The 24,979-nt window shown below is 43.7% G+C and overlaps 1 protein-coding gene across 7 annotated transcripts in view; it reads left to right on the plus strand.

The window, feature by feature from the left end:
- dapp1 (dual adaptor of phosphotyrosine and 3-phosphoinositides) overlaps positions 1-24,979 on the plus strand; it is a 237,343-nt gene that overhangs the window by 185,551 nt on the left and 26,813 nt on the right. For 6 of the 7 annotated variants that reach the window (XM_059965461.1, XM_059965466.1, XM_059965462.1 and 3 more), the window contains one exon: positions 22,806-22,928. In XM_059965461.1, the coding sequence (XP_059821444.1) occupies positions 22,806-22,928 (123 nt within the window). The remainder of the gene's footprint in view (positions 1-22,805; positions 22,929-24,979) is intronic. The other variant, XR_009511357.1, reaches the window with a different exon arrangement.

The following is a 24,979-nucleotide window of genomic DNA, read 5'->3' on the forward strand; positions in this document are numbered from 1 at the left end:
ACACATAAATTGTAAAAGAGAGGCGAGAGTGTGTATTGGACCACTGGAAAACAATGCAGGAGAGGTAGTAATAGGAGACATGGAAATGGCAGACAAACTGAATCAGTATTTTGCATCAGTCTTCACTGTGGAAGACACCAGCAGTGTGGTGGAAGTTCCAGGTGTCAGGGGTCATGAAGTATGTGAAATTATTACAAGAGAGAAAATTCTTGGGAAACTGAAAGGACTTAGATAGATTAGGAGAATAGACATTCATTTTAAGAGGACTAGAATATAAAGGCAAGAATGTAATGTAATGTGAGGCTTCACTTGGAGTATTGTGAGCAGTTTTGGTCCTCTTATCTCAGAAAGGATGTGCTGACACTGGAGAAGTTTCAAAGAAGGTTCACGAAAATGATTCCAGGATTGAACGGCTTGTTGTATGAAGAGCGTTTGCTAGCTCTGGTCCTGTATTCAGTGGAACTCAAAAGAATGAGGGGTAACCTATTGAATGGTGAAAGGCCTTGACAGAGTGGATGTAGTGAGGATATTTCCAATGGTGGGAGAGTCGAGGACCAGAGGACACAGCCTCAAAATAGAGGGGCACCCTTTTAGAATGGAGCTGAGGAGGACTGTATTTAGCCAGACAGTTGTGAATCTGTGAAATTTGTTGCCACAGCCAGCTGTGGAAGCCAAGACTTTATGTATATTTATGGCAGAGATTGATGGATTCTTGATTGGTCAGGCCATGAAGGGATATGGGGAGAAGGCAGGAGACTGGGGCTGAGAGGGAGATGGATCAGCCATGATGAAATGGCGGGGCAAGCTCGATGCATCAAATGGCCTAATTCTTCTCTTGTATCTTATGGTCTTATTTGTGTCATTTACTGGGAGCATTGCAGGCAAAGGGCCCAAAGCATTGTTGAGGATCCCTATCACTCATCCCACAATTTCCTTGACCCACTACCATCAGGAAGAAGGTACAGAAGCATCAGGACAAGCACTGAGAGACAAGGTACAGCTTCTTCCCTCAGACTTCGAGACTAATGAATACTCTGCCATTACTGCGATGGCGAGCTGTTTACTGTTCACCTGTTCTGCACTTTATTTGTGCATTTTGAACTATATTTGAATGTGTTTATAGTATAATATTTTGGTTTATGTGCTGGTTGTTATGTATGTTGTGTGGGTGCACCATGTTCCAGAGGAACATTATTTCATTTTGTTGTACACAGATGACAATAAACTCAAAAGTCCTGTCCGCCCTTTCACCAGTCATCTGCATTAGGGGTAAGTTACACCACTAGCAGGTCTTTGGGATGGGAGGGGGCACAGAAAGAATGTGAAGACTCCACACAGACAACACCTGAGTGTGGGTTTGAACCTGGGACCGTGGAGCTGCTAACTTGCTGCATGGCTTACAGTGACACCATCTTGTCTTAAAGGGTTCATGCAGGTGAAGGCACGTCCCCCAATGGCAGAGTGAACGGACACTGTAGGGCATATATGTCAAACTCAAGACCCGCGGGCCGGATTCTTTGGCCCGCGAGATAATATCTAATTGCTATTAAAGCTGGCCCCAGTAATCGAAGCGCCTATGGCGTATGATATGGCTAATGCTGAGTTTATTCAGGTACCAGGTTTTCAGGGTTTTTAGTGTTTATTCAGTTTCCCTGGTTTATTTCCTGAATATCATTAATGAATAATTTTTTTCTCTATTAGAGCTGGCCCGCTGGTATATTGCATGCACCAATAATACTACAAATCCCACAATGCACTGTGCATTGCTCGCGCTTGCCTTACTCTCTCATCAGCATCCTTATGGCGCTAGTCACGTATGGTCAACTTTCAGCTATCCCTCTCCCCAAAAATGGCTGAACGAAAGGTGGACTTTGAAAACAGGGGTTTTCAAGGCAGGTGGGAGGCAGAGTATATGTTCGCAGATATAAAGGTCAAACCTGTTTGTCTTGTGTGCGGAGATGGTGTGGCTGTAATTAAAGAATATAACGTAAGACGACACTATGAAACGAAACACCACGACAAATACAAGCATCTGGACAAGGAACAGAAGCCCGCGATGTGCGGTCAAAAGAGTGGATTGGTGGGCAGGATCCGGGAGAAGATGCGGGAGGAAAACGGTGCAGGTGAGCTGACAGCTTATCACTGCATCATACACCAGGAATCGTTGTGTGGCAAAGCCTTGAAAATGGAACATACAATGAGCACCATAACACGAGCAGTTAACTTCATAAGAGCCAAAGGTTTAAATCACCGCGAGTTCAAGTCGTTTCTGGAGGAGTTGGGTTCAGAATATAATGATTTGCCCTATCACACAGAAGTGCGATGGTTAAGCCAAGGAAAAGTGCTGAAAAGATGTTTCGAGTTGCGTGAGGAGATCTGTCAGTTCATGGAAAGCAAAGGGAAAGACACAACAGAGCTCCGGGTTAAAAAGTTGCTTTGTGAAATGGCGTTTCTGTGTGACATCACGAGCCATCTCAATGCGCTCAACCTGCAGCTTCAGGGGCGGGGTCGTGTGATCACAGACATGTACGCTGCAGTGAGGGCTTTTAAAACCAAGCTGCGCCTGTGGGAGACGCAGATGCAGCAAGAAAACTTGAGCCATTTTCTGTGTTGCCAAACTATGAAAGAGCAGGTTTCTACCGCATTGTTCCCACGTGCAAAGTTTGCTGAAAAACTTAGCATACTTGGTGCCGACTTCACACGGCGATTTGCCGACTTTGAAGCCCAAAAAAGCAGGTTTGAACTGCTCAGTAATCCATTTGCAGCTGACGTGGAAAGCGCACCAACCAACATACAAATGGAGCTGATTGAACTCCAATGTAGTGACACACTCAAGGCAAAGTATGACTCGGTGGGCGCTGCACAGTTTCTACGTTTCATTCCCGACACAATGCCCCAACTGCGTACCCAAGCTGCTCAAATGCTCTCTATGTTTGGCAGCACATATCTGTGTGAACAACTGTTCTCTTTGATGAAGATAAACAAAACATCACACAGGAGTCGTCTTTCTGATGAGCACCTTCACTCAATTCTGAGGATTTCCTCAGCTCAGAGCCTGACTCCAAACATTGATGAACTTGCATCCAAGATGAGATGCCAAGTATCAGGCTTAGACTAGTGTGAATCACAGAGGAAAAATGTTTTCATTAGAAATTACTCCGGAAAAGCTGCAGATAAAGCCATAAGAAATAAATGCAACTGATTTTATATTTATTTAATGTTCAATGTTGTTTTTGTAGGCAATAACCTAAGCTTTGTTAGTTCCAGGTTAATATGTGTAATAAATTCATTTCAGTAAGTTTTGCAATAAACGCTGAACCAGTCCGGCCCTTGACTTGTACCAATTTTTAAATTTTGGCCCACTGTGTATTTGAGTTTGACACCCCTGCGTTAGGTCTACATTTGTGTTTGCTAATGCTTGATTTCAAATGGTTTATTAATGGAAAAGGTATGGCTCCCAAAACAATCTTAGCCGAAATAGCATTGTTTCTTTCTCGTTGCCTACTTTCTTGTAATCTACGTCTGTAAGTTAACACCAATCATAAAAAGAATGCTTGCTAGGCAATCTGCTTCATAATAAACGAAATTCGTAAAGTGAAACTATTTTAGATATAGCAGAGACTGAGACACATGAGAGCAGGTTGAAAAAATGAAGGCAACGAAAGCTGTGGGAGAACGCGCACGTGCACAACTGATCTGGCCCGCATGAAGTCACATTTTTCTCAATCTGGCCCATGACCTAAAATGAGTTTGACACCCCTGCAGTGTAGGAATAAAAACCGCAGATGAAGGTTTTTGAACAGCTGAGCATATCAGTGATACTCGGTGTGTCAGGCAGAATCCATGGGGGTGCAAGCAAGAATAAGTGCCTTGAGACAATAAATGGCAATCCAGACAGTTCTTGACCAATGTTGCAGGAGGGCGGATATGTACAGAAAGGGAAGTTGAGTGGACGGTCTTCATTAACTAATCGGTTAAAGCAGCTCAGAGTAAAATGAAGAAGTTGAAGTCATTCTTGCAGCTGGAGTTTACCTCAGCCCTTTGCCCCGTCTTGCCACACTGTCCATCTGTGGTGTCTGTACACTGAACTATTCTGTAGTCTGCTTGACTCAAAGTTATATGTGTGACATATCCACAGCTAATACAGTTCAGGCATCTGTAACTCAGATGTCAGGCCAAGTAGCTCATCGCTGCAGGACCATAGAAATCTTGCACTGACACCGATGACCGACCCCAGGGTCTGCCACTTCTTTCCTATACCCGGACTCTGATCTGATTGAAATTATACCCACCTCTGCCACGTCCTCAGGCAGCTTGTTCCATATACACACCAGTCTCTCTGTGGAAAACTCCCCTTCAGATCCACGTTAAATCTTTCCCCTTTCAACTTAAACCTGAGCCCTCTAGCTTTAGACTCTCCTATCCTGGAAGAAAGATTTTGACCATCCATATTATTATTGGCCCTCAAGATTTATAAACCTCAGCCATCTTTGCTCTTGGGGAAACAGTCCCAGCCTTTTGATCAGGTGCTTTTCCTTCTTTCTTACTCCCTCTCCTACTTTCTTCTCTTCCTCGCTCTCACACTCTGCCCCACTCTAGTTCCTGCCCCCTCCACGCCTTGCCTCATTTGCACTCTATATAAACGCGTACAACAAGCTGGAGGAACTCAGCAAGTCAGGTAGCATCAGTGGAAACAAACAGTCAACGTTTTGGGCCGAGACCCTTCGTCAGGATTCAAACGGTGGTGGATTCAGCCCAGTACATCATGGGTAAGGCCCTCCCAGCCATTGAGCACATCTACATGGAATGCTGTTGTAGGAAAGCAGCGTCCATCATCAGATGTCCTTGCCACCTAAGCCATAAATCTGTTCTTGCTGCTGCCGTCAGGTAGAAAGTGCAGCAGCCTAAGGACTCACACCACCCAGTTCAGGAACAGTTACTAACCCTCAACCATCAGGCTCTTGAACAAAAGGAAATAACTACACTCACTTTCCCATCCATTGAGATGGTCCCCCAGCCAATGATACCACTTTAAGGACTTTTTATCGTGTTCTTGTTATTTGTTGCTATTAATTTATATTTGCACTTCCACAGCTTGTCGTGTTCTTGCTTATCTTCCATTGATCCTGTTATAGTTACTATTCCATATATTTGCTGAGTATCCCGCAGAGAAATGGATCTCGGAGTTGTATGTGGTGACATACAAGTCCTCTGATAATAAAATTAATCTGAACTTTGAGAATTTGTGTGACTGCCTCTTTCTGTCCCTCTGTTTCCCTTGTGGAGATTTTGTACCTTGTTGTCAAGTATCTAAAATGCCACTCGGCCCTAAATATCAAGAGCTTTGTTCCATTTTGTACGTGTTTTTTTATGTGTAGTTCATTGTTGTTGCAAAGGGAATTTGAACAGGCACTTTTCCAATGTACTTAGCTGAAACTGCATAATGTTCAGTGAATGTGAGGAAGTGTCATAATGGAAAAAACATTCTGAAGATAAAAGGGGAAGTTCTGGATTGCTGTTTCATTTGATTCCCTTTTCCCCAGTTATTTATTAGTTCCATAATCTGCCATTTTCTTTTCTACCTGTGATTCTTCTTTGCATGTTAGTAGTTTCATTGAGGAGCATATCTCAGTAGTGTAGGAAACAGTGTCCGGTCCAGGAAAAGGTAGTAAAGATTACCCTAGCAGAGCTAGTGAGTGTCAAAGGCTTCACTCGTGAATTGCCTGCAGGAGTAATGGAAATTGGCAATTTTATTTTGTGTGTGCGTGTGTGTACAAACGAACTTTTGGTCTGGTTAATTCTGAAGCAGAATATAATATTGTTTATAACTCCTTGCAATTTTACATCCTGCAATCCATAACTTACCATTTATTGGATGTATGAGAATGGTGTGACACATTGTTGTGACCATTGATTACTGCTAAGATTTATATCAGTTGTTTTAAGATTACCTGGCTATTAGTTGCAACACACAAACTCTGGAGGAACTTGCAATCCAGCAAAGGAAATGGACAGTCAAAATTTCGGGTCAAGACCCTCCATTGGAACTGGAAAGCTAGCAGGGAGATGGCCAGTATATTTTTTTAAAAAAAAGTGGAGGAAAAGCATGAAGGGAGGGCATAGCCACAGTAGTGTAGAGGTTAGCAAGGCACAGTTACCGATCGGGGTGACGGTTGTTCAATCCCGGTGTCCTCTGTAACGAGCTTGTACATGGGTGCTTCGGGTTTCTCCCACAGTTCAAAGGTGTGCTGCTTAGTAGGCTAATTGGTCGCTGGGATTTGTCCCGTGATTAGGTTGGGGTTAAGTTGGGGTTTATGGGGGGTTGCTGGGCTGTGCGGCTCATAGGGCTGATTCAGCACTGTAATCACTAAATAAAAGGTGGCAGGTGATGGGTGAGGGATGATAGGCAGGTGGGGGAGGTAGGGAGAAGTGTGAAGCTTGCGAGGTGACAGGTGGAAGTGATCAAAGCCCTAAAGAAGATGGAATCTGATGGGAGAGGACAGTGGACCACAGAATAAGAGAGGGAGGTAGAGAAGGGGAGTGGAAAGATATTTACAGCAAACCGGACTTGTCCTTGCTACACTTTTTAAACAGAACAACATTAACCATCTTCTAGTCTTCAGAAACTTCACCAGTGGCAATCAAAGCAAAATATCCACATGGTCCTCTGCAGTTTCCTCTAACCTTCCACAAAGTCCAAGGTTGCACTCAGAGAGGTCCTCGGGATTTATCCAACTTAATCAGCTGAAAGGCTGCAAATATCTCCTCCCTGCTGATACAAATATCCTGCAAAACATCTTCACTAGTTTGCCTTTTCTCTAGAGCAAATAGAATTCAATGTTCAAAGTACATTTATTATCAAAGTGCCAACCCTGAGATTAATTTTCAGGCATTTGAAGAAAAATAAAGAAATGTAATAGAATGTAGGAACTGCCATACATTAAGAAAGGCTGAAATCTATTTACAAATGAAGACATATTGTGTAATAAAAAAAATACAGAGAAATTGAGTTGTAAAAGAGCCCTTGAAAGAGAATTTGCAGGTCATGGAATTAGTTCAGAGTTGTGGTCAGTGAAGTTATCTATATTAGTTCTGAAGCATGATGGTTGTAGAGTAACTGTTCCTGAAAGGGTGGCGTGAGACCCAAGGCTTCTGTACTACTTGCCCAATGGTATAAGGAGAAGAGAGCATGGTTTGTATGGTGGGTGCTGCTTCCTTGTGCCAGCTGTCCATGTAAATGTACTCAGTGATGGGAAGGACTTTGCCTTTGATGGACTGGGCTCTGTCCACCACTTTCTGTAGTCTTCCCGTTCCTGTGCACTGGTGTTTCCACACCAGGCCATGGTACAATCACTTAGGATACTCTCCACTGTGCATCTAGACATTTTTCAAAGTTCTTGGTGACATACCACCTCTCTGCAAAGTTCTAAGGAAGTAGAGGCACTGTCGTGCTTTCTTTGTGACGGCATATACATGCTGGTGCCAGCAACGATACTCCATTGTGTTAACACCAAGGAATTAAAGCTACTAATCCTCTCCACCTCTGATCCCATAATGAGGACTTGCTCATGAACCTCCAACTTCTTCCTCCTGTAGTTGATTTTCTCCTAGGTAAACACCAAGGAGAAATGTTCTTTAAAAGTGCTACCCATTCCCCGTGGCTCAAGTCACAGGTGGCCCTGCTGATCTCTCTAGTCATTCATTTACTCTTAATATAACCAAAGAACCTCTTTGGATTTTTCTTGACCTTTTCAGTTACTTTCCTGCACACATTTCACAAATTCCACCCCATCCAGATCCTTAACACTGAGTAGTTCAGTCAATAGCAAGAAAATTTAGATCTCCCTCTTGTATGATATTATTATTACACCTAATGAGCAATTTTTCTACATACCTGTTACTTACATTCCTGTTGAATTGGGGGTGGGGGGGGAGTCTATAATACACCCCAGAAACAACTTCTTGTTTCTAATTTCTACCTATATGGCCTTGCTGGACAATTACCCAAGAATATCATCTCTAAATACTGCTGTTGCATCATCCCATATCAAAAAGGCTACAGCCCTCCTCACTTCCCTGCACCTCTGTCTCGCCCATAGCATCTGTACCCCAGACTGCTGAGCTACCAAACCAGCCCATCTCTCGGCTATGGTCCCATAGTGGCTATGATATTCCAGTCCTCAGAGCCACTCCATGATTGCTACACTTGATCTTGCTGGCTATGACTTGTTCATTTCTTCAGATCACGATGATACAACCCCCCCCCCCCCCCCCCGCCCCACCCCTGAGCTTATCTCATGCTTGACATCTGTGTAATGCTTGTTTTGTTTTCCCTTTTGTGTTATTTTCACAGTCAAGTGAAACCACCAGAAGGCAGTGACTCATGATTAAACTGCAGTGCTTGGATACAATGGTGTATCAAGATGATGCAATCCATTTCTTAAAGGAACCCTATGTAGACACAGTACATTTTCAGAGATTTGGGAGCACATTTTGGGTCGGTGTTCAATGAGGTTACTGATATAGAGCCAGTATGGAGCACTGGTAAGTCCTCCCCACCCCTCACAGATTCTGCGCGAAGTTCCTCCAGCTGATTGGGTGTTCCAACTCTGCTACTTTACTTTAGGTCCAGATTGAATCTAGGCTGCTGGTGCTGAGGTAGCAACTGCACCATGGTGATGCCCAATGGGATGGCATCCCGCAGGGAACAATGAGATCTAATCTGGGCCCCAACTGGTTCTTTGACCTGGATGCAAAATATCCAAAGATGATCTGGAAGCATTGCCTGGTTATATCCTGCCTGCTGACCAAAGGTAATACTTCAACAAGAGCATAAAAATTGTGGCTCGTAGGCATGGAGAAGTTAACCAGGCCAGCCTGAAGAACTCAGACTGACTTCACCTGCAGAACCCAAGGAGACAACACACTCAATCACTGTTACACCACCAAGAACACTTGCCATGCAACCCTGCTCTTGCACTTTGGTGAGTCCAATCACCTGGTTGTAATTCTACTCCAGCCGTCCAGGCAGGGACTGAGGACAGAGCACCAGTGGTGAGAACTGCAAGGGTATAGTCAAAGAAGGTGGAGGAGCATTTACAGGACTGCCTTGAATCAGTGGATTGGGTCACGGGAAGGGATTTGTCTTCAGATCTAAATGAATATGCCACAGCCGTCACCCACTTCGAGACCTGCATATGGAAGAGTGTGTGTCTGCTGGATATATCAAGTCCTCTCAAGCCAGAAGCCCTGGATGAACCAGGAGATCCACAGTTTACTGAAGGATAGATCAGTGGCATTCATGACAGGCAATTTTAGCCCAGTTACATCCTACGGAAGGCCACCATCAGAACAAAAATGGTGTACTTGCCACGTACTGAAACCTTAAGCCAGCCTTGGGTGGAATGTTTCAAAACTTCCGGCTCTCTCTGCTGTGGTCTGGGATTTCCAGCCGTGTCGAAAAAGCAGCAATGACACTGGAGCCCAAAAAGAGCAGCATTCAGATCTACCATAACAAAATACTTTGAGAGGTCAGTTCCATCTTCAGTTAACTCTTGCTGAGCAAGGACCTGGACCCCCTTCGTTTTGTCTGTCACCATAAAAGTCTACATAATCGCACTGGCTCTCTACTGCATCACTTGTTTATCATTCATAGCTCAGCATTCAATCTCATTATCTACTCTGTACTGATGACCAAGATTCAAAAACCTGGGCCTCTGCACCTGGATTCTGGTCTTCCTTATCCAGAGATCAGTCAGTGTAGGTCAGAAATAACATCTCAGGACAGTCAATACAGGCACACCTCAAGGACACCTGCTTAGCCCACTGCTCCGCGCTCTCCGTATTCATTGCTACAAAATAGCCAATAACACTATTGTCATCTGAGAATCTCAGATTGTTCCATGGAGCTGAACGGGAGTGGGATAGCTCAGCTGGTTGATTAGTGTCGCAACAGCAACCTCGTGCTCAGTGTCAGCGAGCCCAAGGAAGTTGGGAGAGCGCACACACCGCTGAGAGATCAGTGGTGGAAAGGATCAGCAGTTTCAAGCTCCTGTGCACGGGCGTCTAAGAAGACTCATCCTGGGCCCAATGCATTAATGCAATCATGAAGAAGGTGCCCCAGTGGCTCTACTTCATCAGGAGTCTGAAGAGATTTGATATGTTACCAAAGACTCGTACAAAGTTCTGTACTGTCCAGTGGAGAGCAATCTGACTGGTTGCACCACAGCCTGGTATAGGGGCTGTAATGTGCGTGATTACAGGAGGTTGCAGCGGGTTGTAGAATCAGTCAGCTCTATCACCGGTAACCCCTCCCTGCCCCTAAGAGTATCTTCAAGATCCGACATCTCAAGAAGGTAGCACTAAGGACCCTCAGCACTTTGGACATGCCCTCCTCTCCTTACGGAGGTACAGGAGTCAGAAGTGACTTAGAAATGACCTCTTCCCCTCAGCCATAATATTTCTGAATCCATGAATGTCATGTTGTTACTTTTGTTTCATGACAGTTATTTTTGTAACTTGTAGTGATTTTTGTCTTTGTACTGTACTGCTGCCGCAAAACCATAAATGTCACATCATATAAGCCTGTGATAATGTTTCAGAATCAGATTTACACCCAAGTATTTTTTAAACATTATAATTGAATCCAACTCTGCCCCTTCTATAGCAGCTCATTTCATGTATCTATCCCCTGCATGAAGAAAGCTGTCCCTCAGATCCCTTTTAAGTCTTTTTCCAGTTTCTCCTTGACTTTGAAAAAGCCCCTCTGCTTTCAGGTTCATCTAACTTGTGCAACTTGCGGGAAGCACGGGGGGGGGGGGGGGGGGGCCACTCGGTACAACCTCGCTGTGAATCTCCCCGCAGAGGCATGGGGACATATGATCTGCAAAAGTTGCAAAGAAATCATTTGTACAGAAGTAAAACCTGCGTCTGCTGTGAGCTATGGGTTCAAAACTTGCTGCACTTGGGTGAGTTGAGATGACTAAGTAGAAGGAAGGAACTCTCGGTTGCTGCAACTCGATTTAACATACTAAAATAACTGCTTATTTCCTCTTTCATAATTGGTCCAAAACTGAGATGCATTTTCCACTGGGTATTTTTAATGTAATTAATCTGCCACCATTTGTATTGGTCAACTGGGTTTACTAATTAACCGATCTTGGTTTATCATTGTCGAATGCACTGAGGGCCAGTGAAAAACAGTTCTGCATGCCAAGCATATCGATCATTTCATCACAACAGTGCATTTGGGGTAGTACATGGGAAAACAATAGCAAACTGCCCAGTACAGTGTTACAGTGCAGGTAGACGATGAGGTGTAAAGGCCAAGACAAGGTAGACTGCGAGGTGAACAGTCCATCTCATCGTACGAAGGGATCACTCAGTGGGACGGAAGCTGTCCTTCAGCCTGATTGTAGGTGCCGTCAGGCTTTTGTATCTTCTGCCTCATCAGGAATGGAGTGGGGGGAGAAGACAGAATATCTGGGGTGGTGGAGTCTTTGAGTATGCTGTCTGCTTTACCGAGGCCTTAGAGGGGGCTGGTTTCTGTGATACTATGATGTGCTGAGATTGTACATAAAAGTCAGTAATTGTATGTTCTGTATTAAGGTGAAATCCGATGGAATGGAATGTCCAACCTCAGCATTGCACACTGGATGGCTGAGTACATCCTAATTATCTGCCAAGGTCTCAGCTTTCAAACAGTATCCAACCCAGTCTTGTGACACACTATCCCCTCACTACAACGCTCATATTCTTTATCCTTCACCATCCTCTTTGTTCCATCAATCACCTCTAACCCGTATCTCCTCTCTCCACTTAATGCTAATGCAGGATCTCAACCGGAAATGTCAACTGTTCCTCCCACCCCAGAGATGGTGCTTGACCCATCAAGCTCCACGAGCAGGTTGTTTGCTGTTCCAGGTTCAAGCATCTGCAGTCTTGAGTCTCCATGTGTTCTGGAGTTTCGATCAAATGATCGGTCTAATTTAATAGTTCCATTTTACCCCATTCAATTTGAATCCACTTTTTGTATGTTGTCCTTTCCCACAGCCTGTTTATTTTTCACCTGACTAGGTTGAAAGTTGGATAGTTGCTTTATTTTCTCTGTTTTTGTAATCATATGCATTTAGAATCCGATTGATTGCCACTGACTTGTCTGCAATGAAATTTATGGTTTGTGGCAGCAGGACCTTGCGAAGACACAAAATTATTACAAAATTAAGTTGTACAAAGAAAGAAATAGTGAGGCCATGCTCATGGGCTTGAGGACCATTCAGAAATTGATGCAGAGAGGAAGAAGCTGTCCTTGAATCATTGGGTGTGAGTCTTCATGCCCTTGTACACCCTCCCCGATGGTAGTAAAGAGAAGAGGGCATCTCCCGGATGGTGAAGGCTGAGGCACCACCTCTTGGAGATGCCCTCAGTGGGAGAGAAACAGCTTGAGAGTTTTACCAGGATAGATTCTGCAGCTGAACCTGGGGTGTTGGGAACCTTTTCTTACCCACAAAATTGTAAAAATTGGAAATGTTAATGATTCCTTTGTAAGACAGCGTAAAGGGAGGAAACGTCATTTTAGTTACCAGGAGTGATTCCTGTTGCATCTCAGGGTAGAGGATGTTGTGTAGAATTGTGGATCTACAGCAACAGAGAACTGTAGCTGTTTTCTCCCTATATATTACCAGTCATAGAGAGATACAATATAGAACAGACCTTTGATACCCCCCCCCAAGCTGTCTGTCAAGCAGCCATTTGCCCTAATCCCATTTTATCCTCCCCATATTCTCATCAACCCTTCAAACCCCCCCCCCCAAAATCAACCCCTTGGCTACACAGCGGGGTGGTCTACAATGGCCACTTAACCTGCGCGTCTTTGAGATTTGGGATGAAACCAGATGGTTGCTGGGAGAATGTGCAAACTCTGACATCAGGATTGAACCCGCCTCTCTTGGACTGAGAGGCGGCAGTTCAACTTTTGTGTTAGCACCTGATCTTCTGTTCCAACATTATTCTATCTGTATAATTACAACCTGTCCAAATCTTTCATAATAGGTCACCCCTTAACCTCTCAAAAGCAAGATACTGAAAAGCTAAAATAGAGGAAAATGCTGGAACTGATCAGCAGGACGGACAGCACTTACAGTGGGATGCCTAATAGTCCAGATCAAAGAAATAAAATTGGAGACGGTTTGAGATGTGGGGTTTTCAGGTGCAGTGGAAGAAAGGATGGGGAGGAGAGAAGATGGGAAGGGCTGGTGAGAGAACAGGAAGTGGAGGAGGTTGAATGATGCAGCCAGGTGGGACGGGGTGAAATGGAATAGTGACAAAGAATATTGGAAAGGTGTGAATGGGAATCAGTGAATTGTTATGTGAAGCTGTTGTAACTGATGAAGTCAGCCCTCCCCTCCTTTCCACGGACTGTATTTAAATATTTGGCTCAGCTTCCTCTTTCTTTGCCTGTTGAAAATCAGAAAGATACTCAGTGCCAGCACAGTGCTGCTTGCCTCAGTCTTTGTTTCTTTGAGGTTTTGTTTCTCAGCCACCACTGGGTACAGATTCTGCCAGACCTAACGATCAGAATCTCCTGACCTGAGGTGGGTGATGAACTTGTTTGTCTTACTGTTATCAGAATTTAATTTCCACCCTGTAATGGATTTTGTGGGTCTTCAGTGATTCACTACTTGTCGGAGTGCACTGGGGCTCCTTCCTTACAATCTGGCCCCCTCCCCTCTCTCAGTCGCTCTGCAGTGGTGTCACTAAACTGTTAATGAAAGTAAGTTGGTATCTCAGGTTTCTGTAACAGGGAGGAAACCCACTAAAAACTGAGTCTCCACATTGGCTCTTTAAAGCAACACTGGAGTCGGACCCTGCCTTCTCTTTCTCTTGTAGCCCTGCATTTTTTTATATCCTTTGACGTATTTATACACTTTCTTATAGAAAATGGGCTATGAAGCTGTTTCAGCCTTAGAACCTGTTCAAAACCCTATCCACTTTTATTTTTTAATCCTGTCTGCCTCTTTTTTTCCTCTATTATTGTGTACCGCATTGTACTACTGCCGTAAAGATAACATATTTCATGACACATGCCGGTGATTGTAAATCTGATTCTGATTCAGTCTGTGACCAGTGCTTGTCCATTCCTCCATCAGTGCAGTGTCTGTTACGATGAAGCACCACAAATTCAGTTTCTCTGTCCATGGATGCTGCCTGACTGGCTATGTGTTTCCAGCATTTGCTGCTTATTTTTATTTCAGAATTCCAGCATCTGCAGCTTTCTGTGAATCGGTATACGTTTACTATCATCACGTACAGTGAAAGGCTTGCTTTTTTATACAGATCGTTTCTTCACAATGATACACCGAGGAGGTACAGGGGATAAACAACAACAGAATGCAGAATAAAGTGTTACAGTTACAAAGAGAGTGCAGTGTAGATAGTCAGTACGATGCCAGGCCATAATGAGGTAGATTTAAATAAATATTTTATCTCCATTATAATCTTTTGAAGTCATTTTGATCAATCTCTTCCAGTTGCATTGCTGGTTTTATATAGGAGATGCAGTTTAGATGAGGCTTAAGAATCCCTTTTACAGATGTGCCACCTCGTTGTTAATTGTGATGGTTATGGAAAGATGTGTGCTAGCTTTTGTGTGGTGTAACAAGGAGGTTACGGACAAGTACTGTTCTCTGAGTGATATGTTGGACATTACAATTTGCTAAACTGAGTCTATGTGGGTTTAGTCAGGGTGGTAAGGGTAATGGGCTCCCGGTTGGGGGTAGATGTGACAGAAACAGAGCCTGTGACCATTAACCATTCAGTGGGATTGTGACAGATCTGATACTAGGCTCAGTGTCACGAACCAGAAGATTTGATCTTCTGCATCTGAATCTTTGACCATGTCATTGAACTAGTGACCTGTCTGGTCATTCTGCAAATTGCTAGCTGTTATGGGCTGTGCCATCTGTACAGTTTTTAAATAGAGTCAGAAGCATTCACAAGTTTTGAGATTCCATTGTTGAATATGTTTGCATGAAATCAATTATTGTTACACCAATAAAAGGTACTTGCTATTAATAGTGCAGGTTTGCTGTTAAATTGTGAATATGTTCACTTTAAGTTGCTTTTTAAAAATTATTTCCTGATGTGTTAAGCCGTAAATAAATTGAAGGGAAATATTTTTAAGTGCCAAATTCTCCAGCTTTTAACAATGCCTGCTAAGTGTGGGTGCAGCCAGGTTCAATATTGAGGATAGATCAGGTTGCTTATTCACCCTGGTGTTCATTGAATGACTAATGTTTTCACTGTAGCTGATCCCACCATTAGTTTGGTTATCCCTTGACCTAACAGGATCCTGTAACTGAGCTGTGGTAGTGCAAGTTTGGGGCTTGTTATGGACTCATTGCAGAACAGGAAGAAGCTATTTGGCCCATTGTGTCTTGTTAGCTCTCTAGAGAGAGGAATCCAGTCAGTCTCATTTTCCCAACTTTATCCCAGTACCCTGCAGATTCCCATCCAGATTATGTCATCAACTCTGCTTCCACCAGTCTTACAGGCTGTAAATTCCTGACCCATGTCACTCTCTGCATAAAGGGGAATTGAGTTGTTGGAGTACTGTGTGCAGATCTGAGTATCCAACTATAGGATGCCAGTAAGCTGGAAAAGATACAGAAAGGATTCACAAGGATGTTTTCAGGAAGAAAAGGTTGCAGATCTTTTCCTCTGGAGAGTAGGAGGGTCAGAAGTGACCTTTATAAAGGTTTATTAAAATCAAGATGGGCATGGACAAGATGAATAGTCACTGTCTTTGACCCTGGGGTAAAGGAGACTAAAACTGGAGACCAGAAGCCTATGGTGAGAGGGGAAAGATTTAAACAGGACCTGAGGGGTAACGTCATCACACAGACAGATGCTAGAGGAACAGATGCATATTAGACAGGTACATGGATAGAAACGCTTTAGCTGATATAGGCCAAATGCGGGCAAGTTGGCATCAGTTCAAGTAGACAATGTGGTTGGCCTGGATAAGCTGGGTTGAAGACCAGTTTCCTTGCTGTATAACTATATGTATATGTATGCTCTTGTATCTCTTGCCTAATCTCTTAACTAACCTTGGCTCTGTCTCTTCACCCCCCCCCCACCCCAAACACACCCAACCCCATTCTTCTTATCGTCAATACAAGAACATTAATACTACCCTTAGAAGGATAGTAAGCTCAGGACATGGATCAGCACATGAAATTATGGTGCTGTAACCATTAGTGAGACTTGGTTGCAGGAGGGATAGGACTGGCAGCTCAATATTCTGGGGTTCCATTCGATACAGAGCGAGAGGGATTAAAGGGGGAGAGGTGATGTTACTAGTCAGGGAAAATGTCACGGCAGTCCTAAATCAGGACAGACTGGAGAACTTGTCTAGTGAGGCTCTAGAGATAGAAATGAGGAATAAGAAAGTTATGGCTACGTTAATGGGTTTTTTTTTTCCAGACCACACAAAAGTCTGCAGGATTTGGGAGGATAAATTTTTTGAGAGATCACAGACTGTTGCAAGAAACATTAGGGTGTTATAGTAGGGTCCACATTGACTGGGACTCCCATTGTAAGAGGAACAAATGGGATAGTGTTTGTCAAATGTGTTCAATAATTTTTGTAAATTGTTAAGTCCCAACGAGAGAGTGGTCTCCTATTAGGGACTGAGACAGGGCAGATGACTGTAGTTTGTGTAGGGAAACTTTGCATCCAGTGACCACAATGCCATTAGTTTCAAAGTAAATATGGAAAGAAGATAGGTTTGGTCTTCAGGTTGAGATTCTAAATTGGAGAAATACAGTCAAACTTGGTCTCGGAAAGGATCTGGCATGTGTGGATTGAGATGGGCTGTTTTCTGGCAAAGGTGTTCTTGGTAAGTGGGAGGCATTGAAAAGTGAGGTTTTGAGAATACAAAGCTTGTATATGTCTGTCAGAATAAACAGTAAAGATAACAGGTGTATGGAACCTGAGGCCCTGGGTGAGGGAGAAAAGGAAGTGCGTAGCAGATGAGATGATTATGGAGTAGAAGAAATGCAAAAGAACACTCGATGAAATCAGGAGGCATGAGGTTGCCTTAGCAGACAAGGTGAAGGAGAATCCCAAGATATTATACAGATATGTTAAAAGCAAAAGGAAGAAAATGGACAAAATTGGTCCTCTGGAAGATTGGAATGGTTATCTATGTATGGAAACAAATGGGGGAGATCTTAAATGGAATTTTTGCATCTCTGTTTACTCAGGAGATGGACTCAGAAGTGAGGCAAAGCTGCACTGGAGTTGTGGACTCTACACAGCATACAGAGGAGGAGGTATTTGCTGTCCTGAGGCAAATTAGGGTGGATAAATCCCCGAGGCCTGACAGGATGTTCCCTGAGGCCCTGTGGGAGGCAAGCGCAGAAATTGTAGTGGCCTTAGCAGAAATATTTAAATCAACATAACTGACATCTGGTGCTGGAGGACTGGCGATTGCTGACGTAGTTCTGCTGTTCAAGAAAGGCTGTAAAAATAAGCCAGGAAATTATAGGTTAATGAGCCTGGCATCATTAGTGGCAAAGTTATCGGAAGGACTGAATAAATGAGTATTTGGATAGACAGGTACTTAATAGGGATAGTCAGCATGGATTTGTGCATGACAGGTCATGCCCAACCAATCTTAAAGTGTTTTTCGAGGATGTTACCAGGAAAGTGGATGCTGTCTACGTGGACTTTAACAAGGCCTTTGGCAAGGTCCTGCATGGCAAGTTGGTCAAATGCTTCAGTCACTTGCCATTCAGGATGAGGAAGTAAATTGGATTAGGTATTTGGCTTTGTGGGAGAAGCCAGAGAGTGGTGGTAGAGGGTTGCCTCTCTGACTGGAGGCCTGTGACTAGTGGATCGGTGCTGGGTCCATTGTTTGTTACCTATTTCAATTATCTGGATCAATGTGGTTAACTGGTGCGGCAAATTTGCGGATGACACCAAGATTTGGGGTGTAATGGACAGCAAGGAGGACTGTTGCAGAGGGATCTGGACCAGCTGGAAAAATGAGCTGGAAAGTGGCAGATGGAATTTTACACAGACAAGTGTGAGGTGTTTCACTTCGGTAGGATTGACCAGGGCAGGCCTTGCATGGTGAATGGTAAGGCACTGAGAAGTGCGGTAGAACAGAGGAATCTGGGAATACCGGCCCATAATTCATTGGAAGTGATAGGGTCGTAAGAAAACTTTCAGCACATTGGCCTTCATAAATCAATGTATTGAGTACTGCAGGTGGGATGTTATGTTGAAGTTGTATAAGACTGGTGAGGCTTAATCTGGAACACTGAATGCAGTTTTCATCACCTACCTGCAAGAAAAATGTAAGTAAGGTTGAAAGAGTACAGAGAAAATTCACAAGGATTTTGTTAAGACTGGAGGACCTGAGTTATGAGGAAAAATTGAATAGGTTAGGACTTTATTCCTTGGAACACAGAAGATTAAAGGGGCATTTGATAGGGTTATACAAAAGTATGGGGGGTGTAGGGTACATGCAAGCAGGCTTCTCCCACTGAGGCTGGGTGGGACTACCACTAGCGGTCATGGATTAAGAGTGAAAGTTGAAATATTTGAGGGGACCAGGAGAGGATTCTTCACTCAGAGGGTCGTGAGGGTGTGGAATGAGCTGCCACTGCAAGTGGTGCATGCAAGCTTGATTTCAACATTTAAGAGAAGTTTGGATCGGAACATGGGTGGGAGGGGTATGGAGGGCTATGGTCCGGGTGCAGGTCGATGGGACTAGACAGTTTAGATATTTTGGCACAGACTAGATGGGCTGAAGGGTCTATTTCTGTGCTGTACTTTTCTATGACTCCAGCCAATTGGAACAGCTTTTCTCTGTCTAGCTTATGAAAACATGTGAAATTGGGGCATCACAGTAGCGTAGCGGTTAGCGTGATGCTACTTTTCAGGGTGTCAGAGTTTGGAGTTCAATTCCGGTGTTCTTTTATATTTAAAAAGAAAAGTTTGTCCATTCTTCCTATGTGCACACGGATTTCCTCTGGATGCTCTGGTTTCCTCCACAGAACAAAGACCTACTGGTTAGTAGGTTAATTGGTCATTGTAAATTTTCCTGTGATTAGGCTAGGGTTAAATCAGTGGCTTGCTGAGCGGTGGGCTGGAAGGGCCTATTCTGTGCTGTATCTCTAAATAATTAAAGTAAACAAGCTTTCCTGTAGAACAACACACACAAAATGCTGGAGGGACTCGGCGGGCCAGGCAGCATCTATGGAAAAGAGCACAGCCGACATTCCAGACTAAGACCCTTAATCAGTAGAGCTCTTTTGCCAATGACATTTTTGTTATTAATATGTATCTGTAGAGATAACAAGAAGCAACATTTAAAATGTTGGTTTTGATAGTTTGTGAACTTCTGCAATTCTTCAAGCCTCCTGATTTGATTTGGTGGAACATAGATACAGTATAATTTAAAATCCACCCATACAAGGTGCTTGGTGGGGTGGGTGGGGGGGGAGGAGGTGGAGAGGTTATGAAAGAGGATGGGGCTGAGGAGAAATTTGAGTTTACTGATTAAATTTGGATGTTTTGTAATCAGGAAATGTTGGTTTTTCCAATGAGACAGTCAGTGTAACTTTCAGTTATGTTCGTGGATTTCCCGTAATTGGTTTCCATGCCATCACTTGCTGTGGTACACTAATATCTTCCAACAACAAGCTATCTGTCTAGCTGGGGGCCTTTACTTTGAATTTGATGCATGAACTTTCTCTGCCCCTCACTTCAGTTTGCTGAACTTGGAGTTTGGAGCTGCTGCTAGTAGGACAGGCTAGTAATTTAAGTTTCAGGAAATTCTCTCAGCAGGATATGGTGCAGTGAGATGGTGCTTGTTGTTCTAAACCCAGACTGAAACTAGCATAGCTAGGCAAATCAATGTGAATCTTTACCTATTCACTAGTTCTAAGCAACGAGCAATGAGCTAAAATCTACTCTAGCCTGCAGGTAATTAACCAAATAGTGCGACTTTTGCTCTTTCAGCTGACAGTTTCTCCGACGTGGAAACTTGGTTACAGACAGTTCTCTGAACTCTCTGGCTTCCATTTTCCATGACTATCCCACCATTGCTGAGTTCCTCTTTGTGCCTTCTGGTGCTTTGGCAGTAACCTCGCCGTTTCTTTAGCACTTTGTCTTTTTTTTTCTGAGGCTGAGTTGTTAGCTCGACGCTCAACCCGACACGAATGGGCGCAAGGAGCCGGCCAGATTCGATCCCGGGACTACTGGCCTCAAAGTCCAACGCGCATGTCATCACACCACCGACCAGCTAACTGTTCCACCAGTTAGAACAGACCTTTTGCTCGACTGAAGATGATTGGGGACATTTTCTGTTGCCGGGTCCCAAGGGTATCCAGACCCAGTTTTAACTGGTGGTTCACAACAGCTGTGGGTGCAGTGAAGCAAGACCTGCTGAGTGTTAATTTGGGGTGCTGGCTGAGTAATGTAGGTATTTATCCCAAGGGCAAAATTGAGGCCATATTGGCAAATGGACCACCTGACTTTTGACCCATTCAATTGGCTTTTGCTTTGTTTATCACATGTACATCGAAACATACCGTGAATGGGCATCACAGTCCAGGGGTCACACCTGCAAAGGAACCAATGGCCAAGTGCCTCTGGAACCAATATAGCAAGCCCACAATTTACTACCCTAACCCCTACTGCTTTGGAATGTGTGAGGAAACCCACACTGTCACAGGAGAATGTGATCGGTATTGTGATTGCTGATTCGGTTTGGTTTGGAATGCTGTTGCTTGCTTTTATTGTTTTTGTTTTCTCTTTCTCCGCGATGTGGGTGTTGGTCCTTTTTTTAAAATTGGGTTCTTTTGCATTTCTAGCTCTGTGGCTGCCCGTAAGCAGACGAATCTCAGTGCTGTATAATGTATGCATTCTTTGTTAATAAATGTACTTTGAACTTTGTTGTAAAGCATTACACGAACTGTTACTCTACTATGCCACCTTGCCCGTTCTGAAGGTGCTGGCAATGTGGTTCACGAAGGTGTTACCAATGACTGGCATGTTCTAAGATCCAAAATCAAAGCAGAGTTTATTGTCATAGGCACAAAACCATGTATGCACAGGAGCAATGAAAATTTTACTTGTAGCGGCATCGCAGGTACAAGACAGTGCTGATGATGACACTGAATCTGGGTGCAGCTATTGTAGGAGCTGTCTGGGGAAGGGTCAAGATTCAGGGCCCTCCTGACACTAACTAAAACCCTCTCAATTATTTACTTCAAGGTTGTGATTAAGTGTTGACTGAAGATAGGTTAATGTTAATTACATGTCTTGCCCAGCTTATGAACGCCTGCCTATGTACAGCCTGTATGTGCGAACACAGTCTGTGCAGATTGGTGATAGCATATCCTCTTCGCTAACGATCAACACTGGCGCACCTCAGGGGTGTGTGCTTAGCCCACTGCTCTACTCCCTCTATATACACATGACTGTGTGACTAGGCATAGCTCAAATGCCATCTACAAATCTGCTGACAATACAAGCATTGTTGGTAGAATCTCAGGTGGTGATGAGGGGGTGAACAGGAGTGAGATATGCCAACTAGTGGAGTGGTGCCGCAGCAACAGCCTGGCATGCAATGTCAGTAAGTTGAAAGAGCTGATTGTGGACTTCAGGAAGGGTAAGATGAAGGAACAGATACCAATCCTCATAGAGGGATCAGAAGTGGAGAGAGTGAGCAGCTTCAAGTTCCTGGCTGTCAAGATCTCTGAGGTCCCAACCTGGTCCCAACATATTGGTGTAGTCATAAAGAAGGCAAGACGGTGTCTATACTTTATTAGGAGCATGAAGAGATTTGGCATGTTAACAAATACACTCAAAAACTTCTATAGTTGTACTGTGGAGAGCATTCTGACAGACTGCATCACTGTCTGGTATGCAGGGGCTACTGTACAGGACTGAAAGAAGCTACAGAAGGTTGTAAATCTAGTCAGCTTCATCTCGGGCACTAGCCTACAAAGTACCCAGGACAACTTTAGGGAGCGGTGTCTCAGAAAGGCAGTGTCCATTATTAAGGACCTCCAGCAGCCAAAGCATGCCCTCTTCTCACTGTTACTGTCAGGTAGGAAGTACAGAAACCTGAAGGCACACACTCAGCGATACAGGAACAGCTTCTTCCCCTTGATCATACGATTCCTAAATGGACTTTGCTTTGGACACTAACTCACTTTTTTTAATATACAGTATTTCTGTTTTTTGCACATTTAAAAAAAATCTATTCAATATATGTAATTGATTTACTTGTTTATTTATTATTATGTTTTATTTTATTTAGTAGTATTATTGTACAGGATCAAAAGAAGCTACAGAAAATGGTAAAATTAGTCAGCTCCATCTGGCCTCAGTAGTATCCAAGACAGCTAAAGAAGTGGTGCCTCAGAAAGCTGGTGTCTATTATTAAGGACCCCCATCACCCAGGACATGCTTCTGTGGTTTGTGGGGAGGGGGAGAGGAATTATTGAGATTTTGGGTTGAATCCCTGCATAAGGTACTACTTGTCTCCATAAAAATAAATTCTGGAGTGGGTGATTGAGTGTATAACTGACTGCAAACCAGGTATTTGCCAAGCAAAGTCAAACAAGCTGACTGTCGAGTTTAATAAATGCAGATTATATGAACAATCACTACGGCACTCTCCTCCCAAGATAATTCAGAACAACTGAGGCTCTCCTAAATTTAAAAAAAAAGCCATATAGAGTTCATACCCTTTCTAATAATCTTGTTTGCTTCTCCTCGGACAGCTGGTATCACTACGACCTGTCTCGCCACGCTGCTGAGGCCCTTCTCCTGTCCAATGGCAACGACGGGAGCTACCTTCTGAGGAAAAGTCACGATGCCCCAAACTTTTACGCACTGTCGGTAAGGTAAGCAGATCAGACGGGGGACAGAAAATTGCTCAGTTATTAGACCTCCTGTTGGTCGCAAAGACAGTGAAATGGTTGCTGGAATTGCTGAAGCTAACGTGTTTCTGGGAGTGTGTTAATTGTGAGCAATCTTACTTGTAGTGAGTGCAAGAGCTCTGGATTCAGTTAAACCTAATTATGCACATTAACAATGTGTTGTCCAATCCAATTATATCTGGAGTCATCACAAGAGACCACAGAAGCTGGAATCTGGAGCAAAAGCAAAATGCTGGAGGTACTCAGCAGGTTAGGAGATTAGGAGAATGGACAAAGAAGTGGCAGGTAGAATATAGTGTAGGGAGGTGTATGGTCACGCACTTTGGTTGAAGGAATGAAGTCATAAGAAAACTCAGAAATCAGAGGTACAAAGTGACTTGAACATCCTTGTACAGGATTCTCTGAAGGTTAACTTGCAGGTGGTAAGGAAAGCAAACGCAATGTTAGCATTCAGTTTGTGAGGACTAGTATACAAAAGCAAGGGTGCAATGCTGAGGCTTTTTAAGGTATTGGGCAGACGACATTTGGAATATTGTGAGCAGTTTTGGGCTCCTTATCTAAGGAAAGATATACTGGCTTTGGAGAGGGTCAGGAGGAGCATTTGATGGTCCTGGGTCTGTATTCGCTGGAGTTTAGAAGAATGGGATTGGGCGGGGTGGGGATGGGGGGTTGTGGAAGAATCTTACTGAAACATATTGAAAAGCCTAGGTAGTGGATGTGGAGAGGGTGTTTCCTATAGTGAGTGACTCTAGGACTAGAGGGCACAGCCACAGAATGGAAGGACACCTCTTTAGAACAGAGATGAGGAGGAATTTCTTTACCCAGAGGGTTGTGAATCGGTGGAATTCATTGCCACAGATAGCCGGGGAGGCCAAGTTATTACGTATTTCTAAAGCAGTGGTTGACATTTTCTTGTTTAGTAAGGGTGACAGAGGTTATGGGAAGAAGATAGGAGAATGGAGTTGAGAGGGATAATAAATAAATCAGCCATGATGCAGAGCAGAGTCAATAGGAGAAAAATTAAAAGGAGCAGAATTAGGCCAATGTCTTCTGGTTCTTATGAAAATCAACTCTCCATTTCCCTCCATGGATGCTGCCTGACCTGCTGAGTTCCTCCAGCAGTTTGTTCTTCTTTTTTGCTTATAATCACAATGGCCTTGTCCAATTATTAATTTTTAAGATTATATACACTCTGTGGCCACTGAATGTATGTTCATGTTCTTGTGCTGCTGTAGCCCGCCCATCCGCTTTGAGAATCAGCCTGCTGTACGTTCGGGGCTGCTCTTCTGGATGCCACTATTGTAACGCGTGGCTACTTGAGATGCTGTTGCCTACCTGTCAGCTTGAAGCAGTATGGCCAGTCTCCTGTGACCGCTCATGAACAAGGAATTTTCACTCACAGAACTGCTGCTCGATGAGTGCTTGTTTTGATTTTCACACCTTTTTCTGTAAACTCAAGAGATGCGTGTGTGAAAATTGAAGGAGATCGGTAGTTTCTGAGACATTCGTCTGGCACTAATGATCGTTCCTTGGTCAAAGACACTTGGATCACATTTCTTCCCCATTCTGATATCTGATCTGAACAACAAACAAACCGCTTGACCATGCCTACACATTCTTATGCATTGAGTTGATATCATGTGATGGGCCAAATAGATGTTGCATTTACGAGCAGGTGTACCTAATAAAGAGGGCACTGAGTGAACATTGAACTTTAAAGTGTAGCCATTCTTTTCTCCTTATCCATCCAGCTTTTCCCTTTTTTCCCACTTTCCTTCATGCAGTCTTGAATTCTGGTTCAAGAAATAATTAACAAAAGCTCAACACCATAAATCAGACTGAACGGAATGATGAAGACACACTGGTCTTGTGTTGCTCTCTGGTTCAGCCTTGTGTGACTGAAATTCACCCTCTTTTGCTCTACATTTCTCCAATTACACAGTTAGCCACTGTGCTGACACATTTTTTTTCCATATGAGCAGCCTTCAGGAGGGTGAACCCATGGAAAGCATTTG

Source organism: Hypanus sabinus, chromosome 3, assembly GCF_030144855.1.
Source record: "Hypanus sabinus isolate sHypSab1 chromosome 3, sHypSab1.hap1, whole genome shotgun sequence".
Classification (NCBI taxonomy): Eukaryota; Metazoa; Chordata; class Chondrichthyes; order Myliobatiformes; family Dasyatidae; genus Hypanus; species Hypanus sabinus.